This window comes from Hakea prostrata, chromosome 7 (assembly GCF_041222555.1).
Source record: "Hakea prostrata isolate BN-2017 chromosome 7, UWA_Hpros_2, whole genome shotgun sequence".
Classification (NCBI taxonomy): Eukaryota; Viridiplantae; Streptophyta; class Magnoliopsida; order Proteales; family Proteaceae; genus Hakea; species Hakea prostrata.
In genome coordinates, this window is record NC_142606.1 from 40,472,024 (window position 1) to 40,484,255 (window position 12,232).

At 36.0% G+C, this 12,232-nt stretch overlaps 1 protein-coding gene across 1 annotated transcript in view; it reads left to right on the plus strand.

Annotated features, from left to right (window-relative positions):
* Nucleotides 1-1,199, plus strand: part of LOC149011154 (uncharacterized) — a 50,774-nt gene extending 49,575 nt beyond the window's left edge. The window contains exon 25 of the mRNA XM_089163240.1: nt 33-1,199. Within this exon, the coding sequence (XP_089019366.1) occupies nt 33-531 (499 nt within the window). The 3' untranslated portion in view covers nt 532-1,199. The remainder of the gene's footprint in view (nt 1-32) is intronic.
* Nucleotides 1,200-12,232: the final 11,033 nt, after the last annotated feature.

The following is a 12,232-nucleotide window of genomic DNA, read 5'->3' on the forward strand; positions in this document are numbered from 1 at the left end:
TTGTACAATGCCTTTTTGTCTTAATTTTGTAGACGTAGATCTGGTGGGCTGGTTGATTATGAAGATGATGATGATGATGAAGACTACAACCCACCACCTAGACCAGAGACCGCTGGAGAGAACGAGACAACAGAAGAAAACCCACTTGCGCAGAAGTGCAAGTCACTTGCTAAAGAAGAGGAGCTTGAGATAACAAAGAAGCGGAGGATTGATAAAAACCCAACGGATGGTCCTGTGTCTGTGAAGACATCAGCACTTAGCCATGCAGAATCACCGAGCAAGAAAGTGACCAGCTCCATGCATATTAGTACTCACACCACAGATGATAAAAGCAGTTCAGATCATGAGAACCATGGTGAGGACTCCACAGCTCCTCGGAGCTGTTCTAATTGTGTACCCAATGCTTCAGGGGCTAGACAGTCAACAAGTGGAGATGACTGCCCATTGATGGCACCCAATGGTAACAATTCATCAGAAATGGCTGTAAATGGAACTAACGTGACTGGTTCAGAACCATACTCAGTACGATGACTTGCACAGTTCACTCGTAATGTTATTTTCTTTCCAAGTAAAGGGAGTAAAGATGGCAATCAGGCAGTTGGGTTGATCGATGTCTTCCAATGAACAAAACACTCTGGAAGGGGAGCTTTGCCAAAGGGAGTGGCTTTACCGTTGGCAGAGGAAGAGAGACACAATGTACTACCAGTAAGAGCGGCGAAGCCTAAATTCTGGTGAGGAGGTCTGGTCTTCCTCTTGCTTGCTTTGCCTCTGGAAGCTGGGAAAAATGTTGGTTTCTTTGTATTACATTCATCAGCCGTTAATATTTCTTTTCCCCAGCTGTTTCTTTGCTTGTCTTTACTTCTTAGTTCCTTATGGAAGGGCTCCAATATTTGCGGTCGGCCCTCGTGTATTTTCCTCCTTTACTCTTTCTTTTTTGTTTTTGTTTTTTTAGTTGTTTCAATTTTCTGGGTTTTTTTTTTTTAATTTTTTTTAATTTCTTATTCCTTATAGAACGGCTATTAGAGGGTTTTTTTTTTTTTTTTTTTTAATAATCAGGTGATGAGGGGGGAGTTGATTTTAGTCGGAACAATTGACGAGGATCGAATCTCCTCTGGAAAATCAGTGTAATATCATCTTAGGCTAGTTATATTGTACATTAGATTTTGGTTGGTTGGATATTAAGATTCATATACTAAAAAGGCTTTGTATCAAGGGCAAATGTAATTATGTTTTGTGTTTCATCTTCAATCATGTTCTAGGGTTAACCTGATTTGGCTGGATTGATGCTGAACTTTTTTCTTTAGAATAAATGGAAGCACTATTCGTGCATCGTACTAGCTTTTGAATTATATTTGGTAGTGGTCAGAAATCTATGTTTAGAAATATATATTTTCTAACCTATTTGTTGATTAAATTCTACTTTGAAAAGTTTTGTAATGCTTGTGTTTTTTAATGGTTATAAACTAGGAAAAATTAAATAGTAGAGTTTTTGATCATGTATTTACTTCTCTCATACGATGGCATAGTGGATTCCCGAGTTTTAAACTTAAGAAGAGGAATTCCATTGGATGATGAGAAATAAAGTATGGTTAAGTGTGTTGGCTGTTGAGAAGAATCATATAGAAAAATTCATGTATTTAAAATCTTTTTGAGTAATAGTTGGTTTTGATTTTAGTCAATTTTATTTTAGTTTCCCGTTGAGTTTAAAACGTGGAAAGCCAGTCTTACGTTTTTCAATTTAATAAGGAAAATTCGATAAGAACATATAAAATCACCTTCCCTAAATTGAAATAATATAAACATATAGATAGGGATTATTGATCTGATGTTCTCATGTTGCGACAAATTAGTTATTTGAGAAAATGGCCTCTAACTACTACTGTCCTCGGTTTGGATTGCACTCTACAATTTGTCAACATGAAGCGGGAATTGCTAGTAATCGCTAGTTTGCCATATAGTTTATCAAAACCGTGATGCTTCCCGAAGGCCTTGTACACACTTCCAGTCACACTTAGGAGCTAGTCATGTTCGAAGTCGTTACTTTAACTGCAAGGAGGGGGATGCCGAAGGAAGGGTTAGTGATTGGAGTGAAGTCCCAAAATCCAAGGTATGCTGTTTTAAAATATAGTTATTTATCATAAATTATAGACAAGAACTAGTATTGCATACATTAACTAGTCACTAACATTGTTGGTAAATACGCATATGAATTGTCGTATTTATGCAATAACTGTACGTATAATTGAAAAAATGGCATTTTTCCTTACACTAAGTATGCACTTAATGTCGTACCCGACTTCTTAACATGGTCATATTGATTTTCTTATTAATTGTAATTTTAATTTGCATATTAGTTGGTTTTTACATTTTTAAGAAGAAAAAAAATAATAAACTAGAAACTCAAAAGGATTATAAAAATCTGTTCTTATTCCCTTTATATATATATATATATATACATAGAACCTTCATTCAGTCATTGAACTCATTCCCATTATTTTTGTTTTTTCTTTACTAACTATTCATAATACTCAAGCGCTAAAACTTACTCATCATCAATGGTGGCCTTTATTGGTAAGTAATTTATAAATTGTTTATATAGGTTTATTCTACTCCTCACAACTTTCACCGGGGAAAAAGAAGTAATTTAGCTCGTCTATTGACCCAGGGCGATTCTTGTTTCTCACACATGTAAGACGTGTGGATGTAGGCTCTTTAGGGTTAGGGTTAGGGTTAGGTTTAGGGTTAGCCACTTAGCCTAACCATGGGAGGAGACCAACTCTCGTAAATCGTAATGCTTCCCTGGCAAGGAGGGGCCCTCTTGTTCATGGACGTTTATGCCAAAAGAATAGAAGACAGCTGTTAGGGCCCTTCTATACAATCTGTAATTAGCACGTTCACGGTCACCGGTCTCAACTCTCACGTGCATCATTTTTCTCTCAAGAAAAACTGTTAAAAATTCAAATGTAAGAAAGCCAGTCGTCGGTCACTGATGGGCCGCCAAAACGCCTAGCTCGGATCCCGATATTAAATAAAAAAATATACAGAAAACGAATCAAGACTGGTTTGGTGACTTTGGTCTATGATTTTACAGTTACAGAAGCTTTGAATTCCTTTATTTCTTTTCATTTACTTACAGTTAGAATTTACAGTTGCAGAAGCTTTGAATATGAGAATCTAGTGTCTCTTTCTTGTCCGCCCTTTTTGTCTCCTTGTTCCACGTATCATATTACATTATTACTTTCCCCGGGTCCCCCACTCCCTCGCTCGAACGCTAAATGTTTGGCCGGCAAAAAAAACGGCTGATCTGCTGATCGAAGCCTTAAACTTTCCAAAAAAGGCTGACCTGCACGTTTCATGGGGTGGGCATTGACCGAATATTAATTGTCGTATTTATATACAATATCTGAATGTATAATTGAAAAAACGACATTTTTCCGTACATTAAATATGCACTTAATGTCATACGACTTCTTAACATCGTCATATTGATTTCCTCATTAATTTCCATTTTAATTGACATATTAATTGGCATATTAGTTGGTTTTTACCTTATATATATATATAAATCCCAAAAGGATTATAAAAATCCCTTCCTATTCCTTATATATATATTCATAGAACCTTCATTCAGTCATTGAATTCATTTCCATTGTTTTTGTTTTTTCTTTACTAACAAGTTATAATACTCAAGGCCCACAATTTGCTTATCATCAATGGTCTCCTTTGTTGGTAAGTAACTTACTTCCTCTTTGCCAATGGTGGATTAGTAGAGCGGTTAAAAGCCCAACTTCCCACGGGAAGGTCCGGGGTGGCACTTATATTAGTAATATTTTCCCACCCTATATATAAACTCTTCGGATTCAAAAAAAAAAAAAAAAATTTATTTACTCTTTCATAAACTGTTTATATAATTTCAATCTATACCACAAACCTCTTCTTCATAGCTTTTTTTTTTTTTTTTTTTTTTTTTATGCCTACTTCATAAGAATCATTTCAACTGAAGAATTCAAAACATAGCACAAAAAAGAAAAAGGAAAAAAAACACACACACACACAAAATAAATTAGAATAGATTTAGACATGGAGATCAAACTTAACCCTTAAATAGCATAGCACAACCACAAAATAAATGTTTCCACAAAAAAGAAAAAGGAAAAAAAAAAACACACACACACACACAATAAAAGTCTTCTAAACAATGTTTGACTTGCTGAAGTTGTTCTCCAAAAACAACAATTCGTATTGCAATGGAAGAGCAAAACCCAGTGTCTTGAGAACTTGCTGTCATTTCAATTAACTTGGATGTAATTACTCTCATTTCAACAAATAAAACTAATGAAAAAAAATTGGAATTTAAAAATGAGGAGGAAGTAAGAGTAGAAGATGATTGACATTGCTTGATAGTGATTTTGGGATTGGATCACTTTATTCTTATATTGATATTTCAGTCTACCGTGGTACTTTGAGTTAGTTGCCTATTATCTTTAATGCTTCTTCCTATTGATTAGCAAATTGATTTTTATAGAGACGAATTTCCCCCTCCCTAATACTTTTGTTATCGTACTTATCTAAATTAGTTGTATTAAAACACATATTATACATGTAAAGTATGATTGTCTTATAGGACTTATTGAGCCGGTTTATTGAAAATGTACTATTTGCCATATAGATTGATTAATGCCGTATGTATTTATGCCCCAACTGTTGCCGTACTCGAACTTACTAACTATGATCACTAAGATAATTATTAATATTAAGATATCAAAATATATCCTATTATTTTGGTAAGCATCCATAGTGTTGGCAATTTAACTAGTTTTATACAAAAAGAAGTAAGGATTCCATGACAATTATTTGTTTGGATGTAGTTCTCACGCATCACATGTAATTGATCAATATGCATATATTTTGATTAGGGAAATGAATAAAACTATGTGATCGTGCACATTCAAGCCCGAGTTTATGGGATTTTGCTTCGGTCGAACGTCATTAAAGCTTTGAATCATTAAGCGTGTTTTAAGCCCGTCAAATTGAGATCTCGTTCACTTAATGATTCAGTGCGAAGCAAAAATCTCAGTTTCTGCAATCCGTATTGATTATTGATCAATTTACAGAAATCCCCATGTACATATGAATCTTCAAATAAAAATGAAGTAAATCTTGTAAGCCTCATCTATAAGGAATCATTCCTTTTTTGGTTCAAACACTCCAGAAATCTTAAGAAGAGATCAGTCATTTGATTCCCCACAGGTACGATGGTTGGGCCCAATTCAAGCTGGGTGTTTGTACTTGTTTTAGTTAATGAAGTATGATGCTCTTGCTCTCTACCGGAAGAGGAAAAACAAATACAAAAGGGCAAAAAGAAAAAGACACCTGTGTCCTTTCTCTGTCACCCTGACCCACCCAACCAAAATGAACAGGTGTCCAAACCTCCTGCCTCTGGAAAAGTAATTTTTTTCTTTCTTTTCTTTTCTCTCTGAGATCTCAACAAAATGTTTCCAAAAAGAAGCTGATGTTCTTCTGCTGTCACGAGTGGACAGAGAGAGAGAGGACATCGAGGTCTGTGCACTGTCCCTTTAAAATTGCTTTTCCCTTCCATAGTAAAAGACAGAGAGAGAGAGAGAGAGAGAGAGAGAGAAAAAAGGGCGATTTGTCACTTCCAACCCAGGCGACAGTTGCCAACGTTGTTGCGACTTGCGAATTAGGAACATACCACTCTACCTGTTATACCAGAGCCTTAGCCTCTCAGTGACAAAGATTTTTATAGATTTCCACAATTGAGCGAATAAGAAGATTGAGAACTATCGCTATCACTGACTGTCGGCGGCCAAACAATATATATACATAGTTAACTAAAGTAATATAAATAGTAATAATAATAAATCTCAAGTATTCAATAATTAAGCCATAATAAACCACTCAAATCCAACCGAACCGAACCAAGAGAGAATCGGTCCTCAGTTAGATTTCGGAATAACAGAAACGTATCCCAATAAATGGACGACGTTAGATTGTGCATCTCAAGTCTCAAGATATATATGGCAGTCAGTATATAAGGACGACATGTTAGTAGTATATTGAGACAGAGAGAAAATTGTAGTTGAGACTTGAGAGTTGAGATTGCTAGCTGTGAATGAGTTCGATCTACTTTTAATTACTTGTCATACTGAAAATTCAGTTTGAATTAATTGCTGACCGTATATAAGAGTCTCTTGGAAAAATATTAGGTTTCTCAAGTATGTATGTATGTATGTATGTATTGATTAGGCTAGGGTACGTTTCTGTAGGTATCATTTATTCCTTTATCATGTCGCCTCTCCCTCATGTGCCAAATCGTCAACCACTGGCAGTCTGGCACCACAGAAGAAATGAAGAATCACAGATTGTGATTTGTGGCAGAGTGGAAATCATGTCCAGCAGAGATTCAGAGCGATCGATTCGCCTTTTCCTTCTCTTTTGAGTTTTGACCACCTCTGCTCACTTTTCACCCAGGCTAGGCTTGCCGCCACTAACTTTATGATCTTTCTTTCTTCTAATGGGGAATTGGGTTTGAATTAGGAACATAATCATACCAGAGACAAGATTTTGATTCCATTAAACTTACTTGTTTACGCATGCCTTGCTAATGTAGTGGAAAAAGGAGGAAAAAGCAATCTAACCTCACCATCGTTGACCCCACCACCCACCCACATGCCACAGCATGATGTGAGTCTATGAAGATCTCCCGCACCATGCATGTGAATTTTTATAAATAGTCTCATTTAGCCAGAGTCTCAACAAATCTTGAAAGAGAGAGTAAACTGTGAATTGTTACTCCACTTCTTCTTCTTCTTCTTCTTCTTCTGTATCTTAGCTTTCATTTATCTTCAAAGCTATAATTTTTAGCAATGGAGAATCTTGAGCAGGATTTCATCATCGGTGGGGAAGCAGACAAATCCTCCTGGGGCGACGATTTGTCTCTCTGGCCAGGTAGCCAAAATCCCTTATACTGGGGCCGTTTTTTGACTCTCAGGCCGGATAGCGCCATCGTCTACAACCAGAATAATCTCGTCTCTTCCACTACATTTGCAGCAGAGGTATATATATATATATATATATATATATATATATATATATATATATCATCTCTAGCTATCTTATCTCATCAGTTTCAATTTTGAATTCATTGAATATATAGTTGGTTCTCATTGCGTTTGCCTGCTGTGGTGAGTGCATATATAAGTTAACCATCTGCATAGTTCAGCATTTCTAGTTGGAGCCGGCTTTTGTTCCATAGCCGGCTCTGGTGACCGAAACATGCAGGCATTTGTGAATTCTTCTCTTCTCTACTCTTTTCTTGCAAAATCACTAAGAAGCCGAATTTTGTGATTGATTTTACTTCTTTTCTCACGTTTCTTCTCTAATAATCATTATACTCTGGTCAAGTTTTCTCATCGTGTAAAGTGTTGGTTCACTCTTGCAAGCTTCACCCTCTTTCCTCTTTGTTTTCTCTCTGTGCAGTAAAATTGCTTGGTGCTGCACAATTAATAATTAAGCAGCACCGGTAGCGCAGTTAACAATCGATCTCGACCAGCACAGTGCGCAGCTGCGCACTGTGGTCGAGCTCCACTATGTCTATGCCGTGGGTATCTGCAACACGAAACATAGCCGGCGCCAGCCGCCAAACTCTAAAACAACAAACTGAACCGGAAATATAAGGACCGGACCACACCAGACCGACCAAAACAGGGGTCAGTCTGAAAACCGAACCGATTATGAAAGGTCCATCTTGGTTTTAGAGCCCAAACGACTGACCCAATTAGAAGACCAGGTGCCGAGATCTAATGATATGATCTTCACCACAAGAGATGTTGTGGTTTATTTCTCTGAATGTACGAGTGAAATTGTTTGTTTTCAACTTTTAATTCTATGCATTGAACTTGAGTACTGCCCACTGGTGATATGACGGCTTCAAGTTAAATCAATGAGCATTTTTATTATTGTGTGGTAATTGTTTCATGCAATATTATATATATTCTTCTAAATTAAAAAGAGTTTTATGAAAGACAGGGATTGGAGCAAAATCTGAGGGGGCCGGGTTGGCCATTGAAGCTTGATATTCTATTGTTATTTCAATATTGCTAAATGGCTGGTGAAGCCTGCTAATCTTAAGAGATCACAAGATTATGATATCACCACAGTGGTGGCCTCAACAACAGTACCCCTTTTCTGTTTTTTCCGTTTTTTCCGTTTCAGTTGATCTGCCTAATTTATGAAAACTAGAAACTTCTTTTTCTCAGTACAGTTCAAGGATCAAAGGACAGATTTAATGATTTCAATACTATTTTCCGAAGTCTTCATGTTAATTGCTTCCCTTTCTTTTGATTTTGTTAAGTCAATATTAATCATGATTATGGTTGATATGTTTTCCAAGACTCAGTATATCTGTTATTTGATTCTTCGGTATTTTAAGTACAGTTTTTGTCCTCCCATTTGATATGGTATTTAATCACTATGTGCTTCATCACTGGACTTGAAGTCATTGAAAAGGCCCAATTATGTGATTAGTTTCACATCTTTTTGACACGCTTATTCATTAATTATTATGTTTTAAAAAATAAATCTTGGAAGCAAAGTTTAAAGTATTCCATGATACCGTACGATACTAGCCGATATGTATCCATATTTGACCAAACTGATACGATACATCTCTCCATTGAATTACACTAAAATACATTAGCCAGAGCGATACAATACTAGATATATATAGGACGATACATCTCTTAAAATCACCTGACTGATACAATACTCGATACCGATACTTTAAACCTTGTTTGGGAGGAATCTATTTATTTTCATTAGAATGACAAAGACTTCTTTAACTTTGTTGCACAAACAGGCTTCGCTGCTAGCTGCTACTTCCTCTACTCAAATTGTCAATCCACTGCAGGCACCTGGGCCAAGTTTCACTTTACAGCCAAATCCTCCTGAGGAAATTGCTCCTTCACTACAACTCCTGAAGTACGGCAGTGGTCCCATCATAAAGACCTGCTGAAGGTGTAAGACTAGGGGCTGCAAAAAGGAGCACTGGCATTATTGTACTGATTTCAAGGTGATAATCTCCAAATAAACAAATTTCTTTACCTCAAAAACTTGATAGTAAGACTGATATATAATTCGTTTCTTCTAAACAATTACAGCTCCGATTTTGCAATGCGTGCGGTTTACGCAACAAGAGGGAAGAGCAGAAAGCTTGGATGAAAGCCAAGGCTGCTGGTTTTCAAGCCAATCTTGTGTAGTTGTCTGTCGAGTTGAACAAACACTAGTCAGATAATAGGCTAATGGAGGGTCTATATATTCTTATTATTAAAACTTTCGTCATGTCTTGTTTTACTTTGGCTTTTTTTTCCTTCTTGTTGGTTCAATTACTCTGGCTTTCAGAACCCCTCCATATATATCAGTAACTTTTGCTGAGTTTAACTACGAAATCTCCTGAATTTGGCAGTTGTTTGTGTCTGAATTTTTATTTTATGTTGTTATTAATGTTCTGTTTGTGTCATCATTTTTTTCCTGTGGGTGGGTTGGTTCTTGAGTCTTAATTTTCTCATTTTAACTTGGAGAAAGAAGAGGGAAGAAAGAATATTGATTTGAGGATAAATGAATAATTTGAGGGTTTAGGATAAATTGATAATTTTATTTAAGTTAATAGATGTAATGATCAATTATCCCTTTTAGGAGGCTAAAAAGTTCGTATTGAAAATTTAGTTTGAATTTTAACTGTACATTGGACAAGGGTTTTGTAAGCTTTGCATTTTGGAGAGGTTACGTTTTGTTTCTAATGGAAACGACAGGCATTCTTATGAAAAATTCAAAGATTGGTAGTCTCAGGTTGAAAACACCAAACTATAGACACGAGGCATTAGCAAAAGTGCAATTTCAGTTAGGTGTAGTTTGGGTCTAGGTTGATCATAGTATGGACTAATAATTTGGGTTTCGAGTTGAATCAGTTTTGAGACCATAGTACCTTGTTACCAAACTGTTATAACTCATTCCAAATTAAAAATAATATGACTTCTTAAAACTGTCTATTGGGCTTTTTAAGGCGGAAACAAACAAATCTCTTTTAACTTCTTTAACATCTCTAATTAAATAGTAAAATAAACTCAAGAAACTATTAAAAAACCCATGAGACAGAAACATAAAAAGGTTTCATTTCGATAGAATTAATGGTTTCAAAATATCCAGCTACTTTAACCTATTCTTTAATTAGTTCCATTATTTATGGATGTTCCAAAAATAATTATTGTCAAAGACAAATACTTCTAGAACCTCACAATTTGAAAATAAATAATAAGAATATATCATATCCCTCTTCCCCCCATAATAATAGATTAATAATGATGTTAACTCTAATAATAATTATGACAGGTACGTGTATTTTTAAGTACGTTTCGGTCCAAGTACTGGCTTGGTCTATTCGTCTATTCGGTTTGAGTTGACAGGTCACTAACTGAATGTATCAAAACCCAATTTTTTTGACCCTCAAACCATACACTATTCAATAAGCCTCTATTTGGTTAGTGAGTGCCTTATTGGGTAATTGAATGATAGTATCAAATGGAAATAAATTATATATCCTTAAACCGGTTGAAACCCAGTTCTGTCCATCAACCCCACATATGATGGAATTAGACCGAAGTGAGAATAGGAAAATAATCAGTATAATTTTCTAAACTTATCAGTACCAACAATATGATCCTTGTGTGGCGCCAAAACAAAGAAATTGAAATGGGCCCACAAGTTCATAAATGGAGGTCCATAATTAAAGACCTGCTAATCAAGGTATTACCAAGGTGCGAAGTTTTGGCCCATAATTTCATGACGGACAAAATCGGTAATCAAATGAAGTACAAAAAAAATTTAGAAGGCATTGAGGTGACACTACATCATGGGATGGGAATGCGTGGGAGGATGAAAATTGACAAATTTAATCACAAACCACGTTGGGGAATGAAAATCAATAAATTTAATCACAAAATCATGTTGGGGGGAATAAAATCAATAAATTTAATCACAATTTCTAACGTGATATTATTTGAAGGATTTGGTGGTTTTGTGAACCTTTGTTGCAGATCGAGGTCGAGGCTTTTCAGGGCTTCTTCTCATTCCATTGTCTGCAATTCTACTGTCCTATTTTATTTTGTCCTTTTTTTTTCTCCCCCATGATAAAGAGACTTTCTTCAAAGTAGATACATAGATCAAGAATTCACTAAATGGAGAAAGAGCAATCCATCCTACCAAGGATGAGGCCATCTTGGAAAGAGAACGAGGCATACAGTTAAGCTCTCTAAGAAAAAGACATCAAAACTCAAAAATAAATAAATAAATAAATAAAATAAATAAAAACTGATGGCATTAGAGGTGTTCTTGTTTACGGTGGTATGCTTTACATTAACTTATTGGGTAGAGTGGGAGACAATTATACACACCACCATCAGGGAGGATGAAATCTTGATTTCTTCACTAAGAGATGTTGATAACTACTATTTTTAATAGTGGGTTTTCCTTAATTATCATTTTGTGTATTCTTTGAATTTTGGCGGCAACATGAATTAGCTGTGTGATCGGGTTTGCTGTACAATAATCACGGCTACCTTCGGTAATTTCAACCTACGACCTTGAAGCAACTTTAGTTCTCTTTTGCCAATTTTAGTATTTCCTGCAAAATTTGTTAAAACTTGTTTTGGCGGTTTAAAGGATAGCATGTAGTCTAGCTGTTAAATTAGTTAGTCTGTTATTTATTTATTTATATTTTTAGGGGGTGGGGTGGATGTAGAAGTTAGTCTGGTTGAGTGATGATATGTTTAGATCAAGCCAACCAAACCCATCCCATCCCAGCGTGGCCCAATCATAAGCCCAAAATATTTGGGCCAACGTTGGGCCTTCTTCTGAAGAATGGGCTTCTTTTGATCCGAATCCTATATAAAATAAATCCAATTAATTTGGCGTGAATATGTATTGACACCGTCACACCAGTAAGTAGGTCATAGCAACACGACAGACAGGCAGCGATCTTCTTAGGAACCATTAGAAGCTACGCAGCAGCGTGTGCTTCCATGATTTAACAATAAAGAACCTCTGAAATGCTTGGCTCATTGGCTGAACCACTTTTTCCAACCCAACGCATTCTAGTTCTCCTGGATCAGTCTCTGCATCCCCATAACAATTCTCATGAGACCCAACCTTACTTTGT